The following is an 18,055-nucleotide window of genomic DNA, read 5'->3' on the forward strand; positions in this document are numbered from 1 at the left end:
AATTTGAAATCAACCATTGTAAGAGGATGAGGAACACATGTATTTGACATAAGCCACCATTTCACTGTGATACATTCTCACCCTCTAGTGGAGGGAAATGGAATTGAACAGGTTGAAATAATCCGACACCTGCAATTAGTTTTGTTTGGGAGGAGGGTTCACAAATTTCATACACTGAACAATTTTTGTTTTTTAGTTTATTAACAACTTCCTGAAAAGTGCTTTTTTGTGTGTGTTTTTAATAGCTTTGTGGATAAAGTCATGTTTTCACCTTGAATTTTTTTAGTGAACACTGTCTGTGCCAACTATCAACTCCCCCACCTACATCGTTGTACAGACAAATAAAATCAACATTTACAAATAAAAACTTTATTCGATTGCATGAATCACAGTAAAAATGAAACACAGACGATGAGGGTGAAATGATTCAGTGAAAGCAAAAGCCTTTTTAAAAAAAATATAGCAATACAAAGATAAAAAAAAAGATAATCTTGATGTTTAGCTCGTGTCTTTGGTACTTCTAACTGTTTGTTGAGCGGCAAAAATGTATTTGTGGCATTCAGCTCTTTACAAGCAGATATCCCTTCGTTATTACAAAATTATTGTTGATGCAACTTCTCCACAGATGCTGAGGTGGAGTCTGATGTTGAGGCTGCATGAGGCTTCAACACTGGGCCTCCAATGCAGGGATCTCTTAGCCCCACAGAATAAGTGAAATAGAAATGATGTTTACTTTTAATTGTGCAATCAAACAAATTAAACAAAGTAGATAACTTGACATGATCAAAATAGGGACACTATTAAAACCACTATTAAACTGTATTTAGTCGGTAAAAGTCATTATTTGTGCGGTAAACAAACGTGGAGAGCAATGTGAGGATGTTGGGCAGATGGACACAAAGCTGGAGGATCCTTGTCAAAAGCACACAAGCCCGTCAGACCCATTCTGTTTTTCCCGGCAGTGTTTCTGTGTCTTCGTCGTCCTCCTCTGTCCCACGAGTGTACAGGTCAGCCAACCTGTTGAAAAGAGGCCCCCACTGACTCAGGCTCCGAAAGTCCTGCTCCTCGTCCGAGTCTGAGGAGGTGAGGGAACTGAGTGAACTCGCCTCAGAGCTGACTCCTTCGTAGTCAAACATCAGGAGAGAGTCGAAAGGAGGAGCTGTGGGGTCACTGTCTGCAGCCTGCAGGTTCTACAGGGGGGGGGTCAGGGAGATAATGAACTCTGACACACATACAGGAGACATCTTTAAAAATGGAATACATCTGGCACTGATACAAAACAGCAGATCTTTGCACACTTATCCCGGTAAGAAGCTCTATACATTTTTCAGCATCACTCACGTTTTCAATAAATGTACATATCTCCTCATTGGCTTGGGGCAGGAGACGGTAGCAGGGTCGGCTCTGGACGGTCGGGAAGACGTCAGTGACCTTGTGATAGTTGTCAGGCCCCTTCTGAAGCTGGCTCAGGTCAAAGTCCTGGAGGAGTAGAGAGGAAACATACTTTCAGTCATCCGCCAATATCTCATCTCAATATCTCACTGTGAATAAACAATGAGCGGCTTCAACAAAATTAGCTTCACAACTCATCTCGACTGAAGGCAGATGTGGTTTAAAGGTTCAGTGTGTAACATTTAGTGACATCTAGTGGTCAAGTTGTGTGGTGCAGCTGAATGCCCCTCACCTCACCATCACCTTAAAAACCCTGTGGTAACCTTCAGTTGTCATATAAACTCAAAAGGTGTTTAGTTTGTCTAGTCTGTAGAGAGGACCTGCTCCCAATGTAAATATAAAGTATTTAAATATAAAGGGCCCATTTCATTTCAAGGTACAGAAAACAAAATTATACTATTATAATTATAACACACTAGTGAAAACAACACAAGGATTATTTTGTATTCAATATCTGCCAATAGATCCCTTTCACTTAAATCTTGCACACTTGACCTTTAATACAATCATTATCTGTAGAAGCCTTTATGTGATGTGTTATTTTGACCACTAGGGGAGGTGTAGTTTCTTTTGTGTCTAGTTATTTCAGTGAAGCACTTGATTTATATCAGAGCCAATTTGTTTTGAGCAGGAGGTGCTGGAGAGCACATGCTTCAAGAAGCTGAATCTGCAAAGTTAAGATTCAACGTAAGTTCATTATTCATGATTAAGATAAATGGGAACATCGCCCCAAAGGACAAACTTGGACCTATTCTCATCATTTTAGAACTATCTGTTATTCATTATATTTACATGTCTTCTGTGTTTGTGTGTCTTTATTTGACCTCAGTTACCCCCAAACCTCCTCTGTTAATCAAGGTCATGTTGTCAAATGTGTAACAAGTGTGCAAAGTAAGGCCCCAATTGATGCTGGAACTAAAAGTGAGCTGTAAATGAACCATGTCTTGAATAAAGATTTCTAATATCTTTGTCTTCTCTCCTTCCCTACCTGGTCTTCTTCACCTCCTCCCTCTTCATCATAGAGGAAGATGTTGTCCCTGGGCAAATCTTCAAGGTGACGGAAGTCCTTCTCCGAGCTCCTCCTCCTCCTCCTCCTCAGCAACACCAGCAGCAGCAGCAACAGCAGAAGAAGCACTGAGGTCAAGGGGAAGAAATGTGAGAAACTAAAGACGCTAAAGTGAACAAAAACAAATGTAGGATTTAGGGTTAGTAAGAAAGACCTGCTACGTACACAAAAGACCAAAAATCACTCCCAGAACTGAAGTTGCGTGAGAAGAGATGTGCAGACGAGGGGCAGAATGTGAGAGGAAGCAGGTGGAACTGGCTCCTTCACACTGGCACACCTCCACAGCCAGTGTGCTGTCTTGGTAGAGCATGCCGACATCATAGATACGCATCAGAACATGGTAGTCACCAGGCGACAGCTCCCGCTTGGGGGCCAGAGCTGCCACGCTACCTGCGGGGGGGCAAAAGATGCAGCATTAACACCACAAGGGTCAAATCACAACTTCTACATCTCATCACTGTTATTTTCTAGTGGAGTTACCGGTGGAGTTGGTGCTAATGGTCCAGTTGATCCTGTGCTCTCCTTGAAGCTCCACGATGAAGGGTCCAGCGTGGCCCGGTCCGTCGAGGTCCCTGATGTCCAACAAGGCAGGGGCCGGGTCCTTGTTGCACAGAGTGGCTGTTCTCTGTCTGATCACAGGAGGGTGGTCGTTCACGTCCAGTAAGGTCACGACCACGGCTCCTGTCCCCGTGGCTGGGACAGTGTCTGGAAGCAGAGAAGAAGAAAGACTCAGCATCCCTCATTTTACTATCATTGCTCTGGGGGACCAAGGGCAAAGGGGTTCAAATGTTCAGAGTGAATCTTGAATGTCCATCGAATAAAACATTGAAAAGAAAATGTAGAAATTGAAAAACGTTATTACCGTTATCATAACCCAAAATCAGGACTGTGTATTTGCCGTCTTTGACATAATGGGACTCTTTGTCCATGCTGCCTCTTACTTTGACCAGGCCGGTGTCTTTATCGATACTCAGCCAATGGGCAGTGTCATTGTGTATTTTATACCTGGAAGCAGGAGAAAAAAAACTCAATCGGACCGGTGTTCATGCACAGAAACCCACAACAGAAATGTGTCGACATGTGAACAGTGTGTACGTGTGTGTCCATCACCTCACGCTCTGGGTCCTGGCTGTATCTGGGTCCTCAGCTCTGACGCCGGCCACAGAGCTCCCGGCCCTCACGTGCTCCGAGACGCTCACCAGGACCTCGGCTGGACTGAAGACAGGAGGCTCGTTCTGGTCCTCCACCGCCACGGTGACAGTGGCCGTCGAGGTCCACGTCGGCCCGGATGGCGGCGCCTCGTTAGTCACCACCACCAGCAGAGTCAATTCAGGAGTGCTCTCAAAATCCAGCTCCTGGGAGTCAGACGGAGAGAAAGGAAGTAAGTAAAACAAACTCCTGTATGTTGGGTAGAGCTACAGGCAGTTGGCTGACCTTGGCTGTTTTGATGATTCCCTCCATTTTATTGGCGCCTGTGGTGACGTTGAAGTGTCCGCACTCGTTGCCGGCGATTATTGAATACTGAGTGTTGGCGTTGGGAGATCCCGGCTCGTCCTTGTCTGTGACCTTTAACCTTATGACCTCCACCCCGGCTGCATTTTCAGGGACGGATGTGAAAATCTGAGGTGGAATCAAGACAACGATAATCAATGAAGTCACAAATTTAAAAATAATTTAGATTTTGAAGTATATTTTCAACTCACAGATGTGACTATGAACTCTGGGGCGTTATCGTTGCTGTCGGACACGCTGATGATGACAGTGCAGGTGGCCGCCAGCCCCTCCCCCTCCATGTCAGCAGCCTCAATGGTCAGCTTGTACTGTGGCTGGGTCTAACACAGGGAGGGGAGTGTCGGAGGAAGTGAGGGATGAGATAAGAAAGAACAGAGCGATGTTCATACTGTATTTCTACTCTACCTCTCTGTCCAGGCCTCCTGCTGCCACACTGATCAACCCGCTCAAAGGGTTTATGGTAAACATGTCCCCTCTGGGTATTTGAGGCGTCTGATTCTTTATCTGATACCTAATTATTGCATTGCTCATCTCTGGGTCGTCTTTATCCTCCGCCGCCACCTTTAACACAAAGTCGTCTGTTGACAGCAAAACACAAGGGGCTTGAAATACACACATGTAAGGAATTAAAGTGGAGTTGAGAAGCTTTCGTGTCTTTTCTCACCGACTTCAGCGCTTTCGCTCACTGTGCCGTAGAAATGGTTCTGAGTGAACTGCGGAGCGTTGTCATTCTGGTCGATGACGTTGATGACAAGCTCCATGGGCTCCTCAGCTATGGTCTTCTCATTCATTGCGTGGGCCCACAGCTGCAACACACAGCACATACAGTATGTTCTGATAGCACAAGGATGTAGACATGTTGTCGTGGAAAATGAGGTTGTGTTTTTGTTTCAGCTCACAATGTATTTGTCCGTCTTCTCCCTGTCTAATGGCTGGGTCACGTACAGAACCCCAGATCGCCGATCGACAGTGAAAACACCCTCAGGACGCTGATCCGCCCCCGGTCCAGTGATCTTGTACGTTATCGCCACCCTCTCGTCATTGCTCGATTTAATCTAAGGCACAGTCATACAGGTATTTCAGTCAAGAGGGACAAATGCATTCATAACTGTTTAACTCATATATTGCTGTTGCATTTACCTTCACCATGAATTTGGGAAATGGACCCCTGTCGTTCTCGGGGAAGTTAATCGCAGGAATGACCCACTCCCTCTTCATCCGTTTCAAACTGCCGGCTACATGTGGAAACTGAAAGGTGGGGAGTTGCTGGAGGCCCACGAGGGAGATGGAGAAATCATAAACATTTAATTTAGATCAGATTTATTCCAATAAAGGAATGAAAGAAATAAAAAAAGATAGATTTACCTCAAGGTTTTCATTATTATGGCAGTTATCTCTCTTGTTCAGGCAGCGTGGTTGGATCCCTGCCGCAGCCAGAACAGCTAAACACTGAGAATCAGACATTATCCAATTGTAACAACCACACCATAACATATTATAACATATATATTTGACATTACTTTTATTCTATTGTACATTAAAATACGTATTTTACACAAAGTAATAGGTGTTATGTTTTACAAGATTTGAGTAGACATTTAACAGACTCTCACACACAAAGACAAAGCCCACTTGAATACCTGCACATTCTGTAATATATTGAACTTATTTGTATACTTTTTTATGGATTTTTTTATGGACTTTGACTCTTTATGGATTTATGGATTGTATTATTACAGTTATACTTTAGCTTCCCATCTCTATCTTTTAATTGCATTTTATTTTGTTTTATTTTTCCCATTATTTCTCGACTTCATATGTTTGTCACGGACCAAACACTAAAGCAAATTCCTTGTCTCATTAAAAAAACAACATGGCGATAAATCTGATTGTAATAACCTACATATATTGTGTATGCATAAATACACATTAAATAGGATTGTACAAAATAAAAGATTTTCTTTACTGAAAAAAGCTTACATAAACTTATATCTTAAAAATATCTAGTAAAGAAAGAGTTTTTTACATTTTTTTCTTACTGTATGATGAAGTTACAGGTCTTCATCACAAAGACAGAACGTGAAATAAAATAAAAACAAAAAACTGCCCTTTTTGCTCTCATGTCAATCACTCACCTGGATGTGGCACATCACCAAAATCACCACCAAACTCCTGCTGCTCATTTTCTCCTTCAGAATAGAAACCCAACAGATCTGTTCTCCACCGTCACTGCACCAACCGTCCACTTGATCTACTTCTTTTCCTTTTTTACCGGTTTTACACCTTCAGGGTTCCTCTGTCAATACAATTTAATTAATTAAGCATTTTCCAGACCAAAATCCAGTCACCATTATTCATTCTTCAAACTGCCTGTGGCAGCAGTGATCGTGTTGCTCCTGTTGAGGCCGAGCGGTTGTTTGATTTTATCAGTGAGAGGTTGGTGAAAAACAATAACGCTGAGGGTGCAGTTCAGGCACCATGAAGTAATGCAGGTGTGTGTGTTTATGCAGGTGATGCTTTGCCCTCTCACCTTTTTAAAAAGATTTTGTTTCTGCCATTTGTTTTAATAACCTGTGAAATTCTTCCTTAGTAAATGAGGAGCTTCAGAAAGACACACAACACTAGCAGCATGCATTGAAAAATATAAATCCACTCTGATTTTACTGGTTAGACAATTGGACCGTTGGGCTGAACTTTTGTGTGTGTTTACCAAACACTGGAGTCTCCCATGACACTGACGTGATGGATACGATCGCTGTTTATTTTGAAAACCGTTTCCCGTTCAGCTTGAACACATCACATTCTCTATACTTAGACAAAAGTAAGTCAGCCTCTGTGTTTCATCGCTTTTTATCATAAATGTCTCTGTGGTTAAAAATCACTCTGGAAGTGTAAAATTTCGCATTTGTTTAATATGAAGCATGTGCACATCTCTTCAGATATCAACTTAAATACATCTGACATCACATTACAAACAGGACACTTCTACAAAGTTTTCAGTATACTTCACATTTTACATAGAGGTAAACCGGACATAACAAGACAAAGATGGATTGTCTAAAGCAACTGTGCAAGACAAAAGAAAAAGGGAGTGAGTGTGTGCAATATTCTGCAGCTTTGTATTTACTCTCAACATTTCAACTTACATCGCAACGTAGATATAAAATGTCCTTCATGAATACACAGAGTACAAAAATGTGTATTTTGAAATGTTAAAACGCTGCAAACATGAATATGTGACCTCTGTTAAATGTATGGAACAGTGATTTTCAAAGAAAGTAGCTGTACACGATACGAAGCTGTAACCTATCCCTTCATATTAAAAGCATCTATATATCAATGTATGTAACAGGTTGAAATGATGGACCTTTGCATCCCTGACAATAGTTTCTCTCTCTCCCTGCCCACCACTGTGAGAAGAAATGATTCTGTTAGCTGTGGTCAGGTCTGGGCAGGTCAGAGTTCAGATACACCACAGTCGCGGTGATGTCGTCCCTGTACATTCGAGCCAGGTCCTCTGGCAGAGCAAGCATAGAGGCCAGTCTCCCCTGGCAGAGCTCTCCGTACTCCCCTGTGCCGAGGGCATGTCTGATGAGGTGCGTGGAAGAGTTGGTGTCCAGGGCGGGGGAGGCCCGGGTCCGGCGTTTCAGCAAGAGTTCAAGCATGGTTCCCAATTTTAGCCGCTTCTCAGACGAAGAAACTGGAGCCTGGGAAAAAAGAAAGGGAACCACAGAGGAAATGTTTGAGAGGTTTATATAAAAGTTATGCTGTGAAATCAAAATACTCGTCACTATCACTCGGCAAACCAACCTGCTGGTGAATCCCACTCAGGTGCTCTCCAACCAGTCGCACAGCCTCCTCGTTTCCCAGCTCATCCCACAGCCCGTCGGTGCCGAGAATCAGGAAGCGGTCCTGAGGTCTGAGCTTGTGATACGTTATCTCAGGTATCACGTCCAGGTAGGGGGGAGTTAGGTAGTTAGGTGGAGTGTACTGGTACAGGTTGAGAGAGTCCAGATCCACTCCAGATTCCAGATTGGCCAAAATGCTCTGCTGCAACTCATAGCTCCACTTGAATCTCACGTCACCGAAAGCACGCAGGGGCATCAGAACCTGTCGACGGCAGAACGGTTTATAAACCAGTGACCATACTGTTACAGTTTATCTGTCAACTCCCTGTACAGTGCCAGTTAAATCATAAAGATCTCTCACCCCCAGCAGTCTATCGTCTGTGACCACCGTGTGTCTCTCTGAGGGCGGGTGCTGGGCTATGATTCGCTCCATCTCAGTCTGGTTTTGCGAGTTATGGTCCTGTGACAGGGGCAAAGCACTCCATGACCCGTCCTCCTCCAGCACCCCCAGTACTGCTCGGCAGTCGCCAGCATTTGCCACGTGGATCCCTTCTGTGCCAACGTGAGCCACACAGGCGGTGCAACCGGCAAACGCCACCTGAGCAGATGATGATGCAATGCGTGTTAATGTTGAGTGAGCTTGAAAACACTGAAGCAGCTAAAAAAGGTTCATGTTATTACCTGGATGGCCGTGCTTTTCATCAGGTCGTTGGAAAGAGGGACTTGAGCCTCCAGGGAGATGTCAGCGTCGAGTCGCTTGAAAGCACATTCCAGAGCATCAAAGGGGCTGAAAGGAGGGAAAGAAAAGATCCTCATACATTTGTGGAGACACAAAGTTCGTGCAGGTGCCTCCACACAGCTTCCAACACATCCCTGAAGGATTTGACGAGTATGAAAATGATTTAAATCATATGTTGAGGCCTTCGCAGTTACCAGGACGCAACCAAATAAACAACAATCTGAGATTTTTTTGCAAAATGCTAGAAAGAGCTTTCAACTTCCATCATCACAGCAACAATTGAGGGACTTCAATGAGGGTCTTCTAGAAAATTCTTGTTCAATCTCCAGTACAGTTTCAGTAGAATCAATGTCAAGGTGCATTGAAGCTGCTCTGGAATCATGTGGTGCTACAAAGGAATATTATGTTTGTTTTTCCTCTGATTTGTCACCTGTCTGTGTATTTACATATACACACACACACACGTAAACTTACCTCATGCCGTCACCATGCTCCTCACTTTCCAGTAGATCTTGCCAGAAGACTCTGAGGTGGTTGATGTAGAGCGAAGCCGAGTCCCGATAGTTGAAGTCAGCATGGTGTTTGTACCACTGCAGGATAGGAGGAACAGGTCTGCCGTACTCCATGCTGTTCTCAAGCTCCTCCAAGCTCCTCTTGGGCATCATTGCGACTGCGATGTAGTACAGTAGTCTCTCACTGACAGCCTGGGCGCACGCCCAACCCCCATGACCGTCAAACACTCCAAAGAGCATGCCCTTTGACTAGAGAAGAAAAAATAAAAGGCATTTTACAAAAGAGGGGGTATGGCGAGCTGACTGCGCCAGCAGAGGAGAGAAGATGCAAACCTGGAGGCAGGTGGCTGCACTGCGACGGTCCTCATTGGGCGTGTTAGCAGCGAGCTGGTTACTCTCAAACTTGGTGACAGAACTGAGGCCCCTGCCATCAAACTCTGGCAGATTCACAATCTAGAAAAGACATGGACAGATACATAAATGTACATTATCAGTTTTATTTAGGGGTGTAACCTGGCTTTTATAGGATTGATTTGAGTAATCACATGTCTGGTAAAAGTGAGGTTGGAACCAAAACATGGCCCAACTTCACCCTGCTCCTCCCTCACATACTGCAGCTTCGATATCCAAAAAGGCTATTTTTAAATGTTATCCTGAAGAGAGGTGTTAGGTTAATTGGAGACTCTAAATTGACTGTAGCTGTGAATGTGAATGGTTGATTGTCTCTGTATATCCGCCTTGTGATGGCCTGGCGACCTGTTTGCCTTTGGCCTGACGTCAGCTAGGAAAAGCAGTATGCATGATGGATGGATGGATCCTGAAGACAGATATATAGATGTGCATTACCTGCTCATTAGATCGCAGGATATTGTTGACCTGGAGCCGGTTGAGCTGGAGGTCTAGATCCTGATTAGTGGAGAAGCGCCGTCCTCTCTGAGACCAGCCTGCTGACCCCTCACCACTGGAGCGCAGGTGGACGGATCTGAAGGTTGTCCAGGATGAGAAGGGACAGCGGTGGGCTGGTGGAGGCTGAGAGGAGGGGAGTGCTACAAGGTGGACATGCTGGATGGAAAACAGGTTTGACAACATTAGAATGTAACCGACCTCAGATCAGGCTGGGATGAACCAGACGTGTGTCAGGATACAAACCTGCAGTGGGCTGGTAGAAGACAGTGTGTAGCTGGAGGCTCTTTGAAGGATGCTGGCGTACACACGACCAGACATCTCTACCGCAGCGATGAGTGCTGAGCTGCTCAATCCCCCGGTTCTCTCTACATCAGGGGAAACGTAAATGAATGGGTCATGGTCACATACCTGATAATCAATTAGCTCACACAGTTAGCTTGCGAGCTGGGAGTTAGCCAGCTTCATCTGTACACGACACACCACATGTTAAGACCCAGCAGCTCACTAGCCTCACTGACACTGTTGTGTATACGTGTGAACCGGTGTGAACTCACAACACGACTCAGCTGTCAACACGAAGAACATGCAGTTAGCTTGCTAGCTAGCTAGCTCCAGCGCTAACATGTATCATACGAGCTACACACGTTCCGTCAAACCCAGTACTTCAGTTAAATATGAGCGCACGTTGTGAAGCAGTGGAAACATTTAACTGACATAGTGAACATTGAGTTAAACACATTCTTACAAACTTAGTAATTACGAATGAATCAATGCAGGTCGACAGGCACCGGCTCCGTACGTCACAGTGACGTAGCACAACGTCTGACGTACGCACCCGACTCACTGCTGTAGGGTTAATGCGTAAATTTTGGAATGAAATTAAGCTTATATTTTATTATATTATATTATATTACATTATATCATGTACTATTATATTATATTAAACTATATTATTATACTGTATTATATTAAACTATAACACATCATTTTATATCTTGTTATTATATATTTTTCGAGTTGTGCATCAATGTGGACTGAGCACTTCTTCCTGACAACAGTGTTTCAATGTAAACATCTTGTCGAGATATTTGATATTTCACTCACTGTTGAATTTGCCAGACGCACACACCTGCATATACTGTATATATATTTGCTTTTCTTTTTTATAGTAAAGTTTAATTTTGTTGGTGAACATTATACATTTAAAGTGATTTTATCCTCATTTATGTTTTAGAAAGGACTAAATTACACTAGAGATCGAAGACAAAACCAGACACCGCTGCTGCTAAGCATAAACCACTAGAGGTCAGCAAATACACTGTTTAAATGGTTTGTTCTCACAAAATGACAAAGAACATCTTCTCAATGACCCGATATTTCCCCAATAAATTTGGTTTTACAGCATAATACACAATAGTGTCTGAGAGTTCCTACTCCATCACAGAATAAGAGAACAGAATTTAGTTGTCGTGCTCACAACATTGGACATTTACATTTGTAAAGTGAAACCGCAGCATCTCTTAAGAATCAGTGTGTGTCTGCCCTGTCAATCAATCCAATCCAGATAAGTTACACCTATGTTTTATGAGTCATGTGACTTGTCCCCTCCCCCAGAACATGTATGGTTCTTTGTTCCCTGAGGACATCCCACCACATCACTCTCCTCGCTCCATCTTTCTATTGCTGTTAGCCTGAAACTCGCCAAAATGCAGCTCTATCATTTGAATTTGTCACCTGCAACAGTTTGACAACAATTCATCTCTAACTCCAGTTGTTCATGCTCTGGAATTTTTCCTGTGAGGAAAACCTTTAATTTTGTGACAATGCAAGACGTCTTGGTGCTCTAGTTGAATTCTGACTCCTGAGACTGTTTCGGTCAATCTTTAATCACAACAGTTACTAAGATTTATAGGATGCTCTGTTTTTTTGCCATATTTTTGTCATAATGCTACGTTTGATGCGGTCTTGTAAAAAAAATACAGGCTGAATGAAATATAGATGTGAGTCTGCTGTATGGGATTATATGAATATTTAATTAGACGTCAGCCGAGGGCAACTGGGTTTCTCCTGCATCACTCATTCATTCTGTTTGGGGGATGCTCTCTCTCTCTCTCTTTCTTTCTTTTTCTCTTTTCTCTTTTCTCTTTTCTTTTCTCTCTTTCTCTCTCTTTTCTCTCTCTCTCTCTCTCCTTTATTGGCATGTTGGCATGAATGTCAACTGAGCAGTAACGAGATAAGAAAAAATACAATTCATTGAGAAGGATAAAATAATGATAATAATAATATTAGGATAAAATAATACAAAAAATATATAATATTATATCTCACTCTTTCCCTCTCTCTCCGCTGCTCTCCTCCTTTCTCTTTCTCGTCTGAGGCCTATCACCTTACAGTATTTGCCTGTAACTTAAACTCTCATATTCAACCATCTGTAACACTCTTAGAAGTTTCACACTGCGGACCCGCTGCTCTGTGATCAGACCAGTTCATTCATTAACAGTCCTGAGTGTGGAGCGAGTGTATCAGTGACTGACCTCAGATCAGATGGTAACCAGAGTCCTGCTGGAACAGTGGAGCCCAACCCCAGCTTCCAAATTCACAGCAGACCAGGGACTACCTGCCGGAGTAATGGGACACCAAGCCCCGACACACTGCAACACACACACACACACATAAGGCCTGAGATGCTCATGTGCATGCAGGTCGTCAGGGAGGCAAACACTTTGAAGGGCAGAGAGGAGAGGGACCCTCGCCTGCACCCCACCAGAGAACCAGCCTGGGAATCTGTCCTTTGAGGACGAGAGGATGATGTGACGACAGATCGACCTAGTGACCAACAGAGTCTGGACTTTAAAGGTGAAGTCCGAGGTACACTGATGACGTAACTTGTGTAGCTGCTACCGGACAAATGGACAATTAATGCTGAAAGAGGACATTTTGAGACGAAGGAAGATTCTCAGTAATAAATGGGTCAAAATGAACGTCCTCTTGTGCATTAACCTTTAGTGGTTATGCCTTCAACCCTCTTTAAGGTAAGGATGTATGTTCCTCCTTGGGGATTGCTCAGCCTCCACTATAGTGCTTGATTATAGTATATAGTATATTATAGAGTTTGTTTTATTGTCTCTCTGTTTTATTGTCTCTCTTGGTAACTTGTCAATCCACCAGCATGCATGGACTACCTTGCTCATCTCTGGGCCACTGCTTTGGTAATCCATCCGACGCCAACCCCGACCCACCAACACCTCCGGAGCCGAACAACTCCAGGCGGAGTAGAGACAACCAGAGGCCTCCAGCTGCAGGTCCAGTGGTTTCCCAGCCAGAAGCTCCACGGGGGAGCCCACAGGAGGAGCACGACCAGCCTCACAGGACTTTCAGCTGTATCTCCACCCAATCACAGACCAGAACCAGAGAAGTGAATGAGACCAGCACAAACTCTATCTGCCACATGCAGAACCGAGATGATGAGCCAGGCTTCGAGTCACCTCCACACTGCCATAGCCTCTCGCTGAGCTCAGAGGATGATGAGCTGGAGTGTAGTCCAGAGCTGGAGCTGAAATATCCCCAAATCCCCCGACCCTCCATAATAATCTTACAGTCCGAGGTAAGAAGGCTGTTAAACTAGTATTCTCTTAGACAAACGGATGGATGGATGGACAGATAGATTGAAAGATAGATGGATGGATGGATGGATGGATGGATGGATGGATGGATGGATGGATAGATAGATAGATAGATAGATAGATAGATAGATAGATAGATAGATAGATAGATAGATAGATAGATGGATGGATGTACTTTATTGATCTCAAACTGTTACAGCAGCAAGGTATCAGGCACATGACACACCAAACCACATACAAATATAAAGAATACAACTATAAAAACCGTGCATAATACACACGCACACACACACACATATACATAGAGAGACATTTATATAGCCAAATTGCCTTACAGTTGATAATAGAGCTTGTGTAATACATTATATAACCACAAGAGGGAGTGTAGAGCCCAAATGAATTCTACTCTGTGTAAGAGTTAAACTAGGCAGAAGCAGTTGAGCCTCTGGTTGCATTTAAATCCTTCATTCCTCATTAGACTATAACTTGTGTTCTTTTGTAATAAGGTAGAAATGTCAAAACACACACACATAAGTGCACACTCACACAGCCACTTTGAGGTCAGGGCGCTCAGTGACTGGAGGTATAGGGTGTCAGTGAAATGTGTCCTGAGCTCCTGTTCAACAAGATCTGTGTTTCCTGATCTCTGTAAACATAGCATCGTGTTCGTGTATGTGTATGTGTGTGTGTCTGCGTGTGTTGCGCAAGTCAAAAGTATTGTTTCTATGTCCCAACCAAAAATCTATCATGCACAACGTCCTCCTCCTTATTCAGAGAAGGGAATGACACATTATGTAAAGCCTTGCTCACTCTGATCAATAATGCTGATCAGCAGTGGAGGCTGCAGGGAATGAGAGGGAGGAGGTGGTTTGAGTAGGAATCCTGGAATTGACACGGCTGATTACTTCATCCAGCAGGAGATATCTGACCAGCAGATGTTCAGACATCTGGCGGGGCTGATGGTTTTAGGCCAGAGGATTGTCAGTTTGATAAGGGCTCAGTTTAGGGACGTGCTGGGATAGTATCAAAACACATGGTGGATTTATTGTTGCAAGAATTAGGGTTTTTTAAATTCCTTGACAACTAAAACATCCAGCCGACTGGAACCAGTACTCAGATGTATAAGAGCTCTTTGACTGCCTTGTAAGAGCCTCCCCATAAAACTGCAGCAGAGTTGCTTATTGGCCAACAACACAACACTCCTCCATGGTTAATAAGGTTGTGAATGTATAGAACAACCCCTCCCCCGTCATAGCTGTTATTGTTGTGTCAGATTGAGTTGCACAACCGTTTTCTTCCTCCACCGGGGAGGGTTTGTTTTTCACCCATGTCTGTTTAGATGGTTGGTTTGTCTGTTAATTAGCAGCATTACACAAAAACAACTGAACAGAAATACCACAAAACTTGGTGGAAGGATGTGTTAAAGGTCCGGAAAGAACACATTCAATTTGTGTGCAGATCTAGATCAGATGGCCGGATTCAGAAAATATATTTTAAGTTTTTCTACCATTGCGAAACAGGATGTTTTTCAACAGATTTCTATGAATATGTGCAATTTTGTGCACCATGATTGTACTTAAGGGAACTGTTGGGCCTTGGCGAAGGTATGTGCCCTGTGCCTCTATCGAGTTTCCTATTTTCTTCTGAAACAGGAAGGCGATTTCACAATGTTTCCTTCAGCAGAGTAAATATCAAGCACGTGTAACACCCAGGGCTGGTTCTTCATTAAAGTGTGATTTTGACAGATGGTTCAAAAAACATTGATTGACCCACTGGAGCACAGGCGTGATCTGAGCATGTGCATGGACCCCTGCAGCTTCTTATCAGCTGACCACACAAATCACAGCCAAAAGCCTTTAGTGATTCCTGCCTTCAAGGCGCAAATTAATAGCCCCACTCCCCTTGTTGTATAGCGCCCTGGGGGCTGAACGTGATAGTGACAGATAATTTGAAAAGACGTAATGTGCAGTATGTCTTTTAAGAAAAACGAAGAGTGTTTGAGAATGAAGAGCACAACATATCATGTACCAGCTCTGTGTGTCATTCCACAGTGTGCAATTCTTCTGACTTAATCATTAGTGTCTTTGTTAAGTCAGCAAACACAACAGATGTAGCTCTGATCCCCTGATCCAGCGCTTTATCTGTGTGTGTGCATGAGTGTGTCGGTATGTGTCGGTTGTCGTATTGAACTCTAAAACTTCCTTTGAAGGTCAATAAGTATACGGGGCGCTGACTTGATCCTGAGATGAACCCCCGGACACATCAGAGCGTTCGGAAAAACAAAAAACACACACACAGTGACCGGAGTGTGGTTCAAACAATAATGTCTAACTAGAAACATATCATGCAACCTCTTCAGTACACTTATCGCTCTCATGCACACACACACACATACAGCAAGACACAGTAGTGAAAGATTACCAAAGGCTGCTTGAGGTTGGATTGAACAGGACGGCAGAGAGCAAAGAACATAACTAGTAACACATAGAACAGCCTGTGCTACCACTGATCTGCAGCGATTTTATTGCCCCTCAACTGCACCTTTCTTTATTCAGCCTGTCCTTATTGACGTGATTGTGACTTGGCGGTGCCCATTAGATTGATGTGTTTGTTATTCAGTGATGACCTTACTGTGACTGACAGTATCCCTGTATTTGTGTTCCCTCCCCACACACTCCCCTCAGGAATCAGAATTCCAGGAAACAGCGTCTGACAGGTCGGACGGTAGGGAGACAGAGGATGGAGGGTTATCAGGTACGGAAACCGACACGAGCTTCCTCCTCCGCTGCTTCTTTTCTCTCCACCTCCTGCTCTTCCACACTGAATCTGCTGGGAACAGAGTTTCAAATGTGGAAAATGTTTTTCATGTTTTGTCATGACGGAGAAACACCTTTGATTTTATATGTATCTCTGTGTGTCAGGAAATGATGGGTCACACACTTGTGCCCTGAATGAGTCATTATGAAAATATTTTTGTTCTCTTACTTGTTGTCTTATGAGTGATTAGGGAGATTTCTCATTGTTCAACTATTTTAGATAGTGATCCAGTGGACAGGACGGACACTGAGTGTGTGTGTGTGTGTGTGTGTGTGTGTGTGTGTGTGTGTGTGTGTGTGTGTGTGTGTACTCATCTTATCGCCTCTTTAGGAGTTTTTCCAGTATAGACACTGACCTTGACAGGGCTGGCTAGTGGAAGTCATGGGGACCAAAGCTGGGTCCTAAAGAGGAACTGGGCTGTCCACAACGAAATGTCCAATGCAAAGTCCTATAGGGGGGTCGCGTAGACCTGTGTGTGTGTGTTCTCATACAGATGTATTTGTGAGGACTTTTATGACCAAATAAAACTAACAGTCTTAGGACATTATGGGAAAGTGAGGACATTTAGTCCGGTCCTCACTTTCTGACCCTCTTTCAACGGGCTGCTAGACTTGGTTTTCTGTCTAGGATTGGTGTTTATGGGTTTATGTTTGGTTTGGGTGGGGCATTTAGTTGTGATGGTGTAAGTTAGGATAAGGGGCAAGAGAATGTATTATGCCAATGGGTGTCCTCACTAAGCCAGAAGAACAAGGGTGTGTGAGTGTGTGTTTGTGTGTGTGTATGTGTGTGTGTGTGTTTGTGCTTGTGTGTTTGTGTGTGTGTGTGTGTGTGTGTGTGTGTGTGTGTGTGTGTGTCCTCACCTTGCCAGGATGTCTGGTAGCAGCTGAGTGCTGGTGGTTACCTTGGCAATGAGTCTTGGGGCAAGGGGTGGAGGGCAACAAATGGGTGAAAGGATTGAGTTGAGTGGCTTATTAATAATGTGATTGAGTGTGTACACTGTGTGCATGTGTGTGTAATAGTGTGTGCCAGTAGACCTGCGAGGCAGAGAGAGAGAGTAACAGAGCCTCGGCATGTCCCACCCAAGGCTGCCCCATCTGCAGGGAATCTCTGTCTTTTGTTTTCTAACCCTTCTAACATTACAGAGAATGGATTTTGGGGGCGGGGGGTTGGGAGGTAAAATCATCTCACAACAATAACATGGCTACAGCCTCAGCCACTACAATACAACTGAATCTGACACAACAAAACCTAATTTTGAAAGTTTCAGCACAACTTAGGTGGTATTGATTGTTTTTGGTTGCCGTTACTGTTATTTTTGTCCACCCCTTGTATATAGCATCCAATAATTTATAAGGTATGTGTCTAAGGTAATGAAAGGATGTTTTCTCTCTCTCTCTCGTAACAAAGGTAAACCAACCTACAGTGCTGTCATTAACGCTTAACTAAACCAGCCCAGTGTTTTAGATGCTTTTAAAGGATTAACATCTTAAACTATGTCTATGTGCCACAAGCACTTTTGCCCGCGTGCATGTACACGCACATACACACACACACACACAGAGCGAATGAGAGAGAAACAA

The 18,055-nt window shown here is 43.7% G+C and overlaps 2 protein-coding genes across 2 annotated transcripts; both read right to left on the reverse strand.

Moving 5' to 3' along the window:
* Window positions 1–353: 353 nt before the first annotated feature.
* LOC128444264 (B-cadherin) lies at window positions 354–6,657 on the reverse strand. Its single transcript, XM_053426635.1, has 15 exons — window positions 6,166–6,657; window positions 5,396–5,479; window positions 5,171–5,296; window positions 4,930–5,085; window positions 4,695–4,836; window positions 4,436–4,608; window positions 4,222–4,350; window positions 3,953–4,138; window positions 3,629–3,873; window positions 3,381–3,523; window positions 2,999–3,223; window positions 2,684–2,908; window positions 2,441–2,586; window positions 1,342–1,479; window positions 354–1,190 (listed from the first exon to the last, which is right to left on the reverse strand). Exons 1-15 carry the CDS (start codon window positions 6,211–6,213, stop codon window positions 936–938), a joined length of 2,421 nt encoding a protein of 806 aa, XP_053282610.1. The 5' UTR covers window positions 6,214–6,657; the 3' UTR covers window positions 354–935.
* A 265-nt stretch (window positions 6,658–6,922) lies between these two features.
* pdp2 (putative pyruvate dehydrogenase phosphatase isoenzyme 2) lies at window positions 6,923–10,849 on the reverse strand. The gene is made up of 9 exons (XM_053426636.1): window positions 10,781–10,849; window positions 10,279–10,400; window positions 9,976–10,191; window positions 9,463–9,582; window positions 9,092–9,378; window positions 8,560–8,665; window positions 8,240–8,476; window positions 7,841–8,140; window positions 6,923–7,737 (listed from the first exon to the last, which is right to left on the reverse strand). Exons 2-9 carry the CDS (start codon window positions 10,351–10,353, stop codon window positions 7,462–7,464), a joined length of 1,617 nt encoding a protein of 538 aa, XP_053282611.1. The 5' UTR covers window positions 10,354–10,400; window positions 10,781–10,849; the 3' UTR covers window positions 6,923–7,461.
* Window positions 10,850–18,055: the final 7,206 nt, after the last annotated feature.

Source organism: Pleuronectes platessa, chromosome 7, assembly GCF_947347685.1.
Source record: "Pleuronectes platessa chromosome 7, fPlePla1.1, whole genome shotgun sequence".
Taxonomy (NCBI): domain Eukaryota; kingdom Metazoa; phylum Chordata; class Actinopteri; order Pleuronectiformes; family Pleuronectidae; genus Pleuronectes; species Pleuronectes platessa.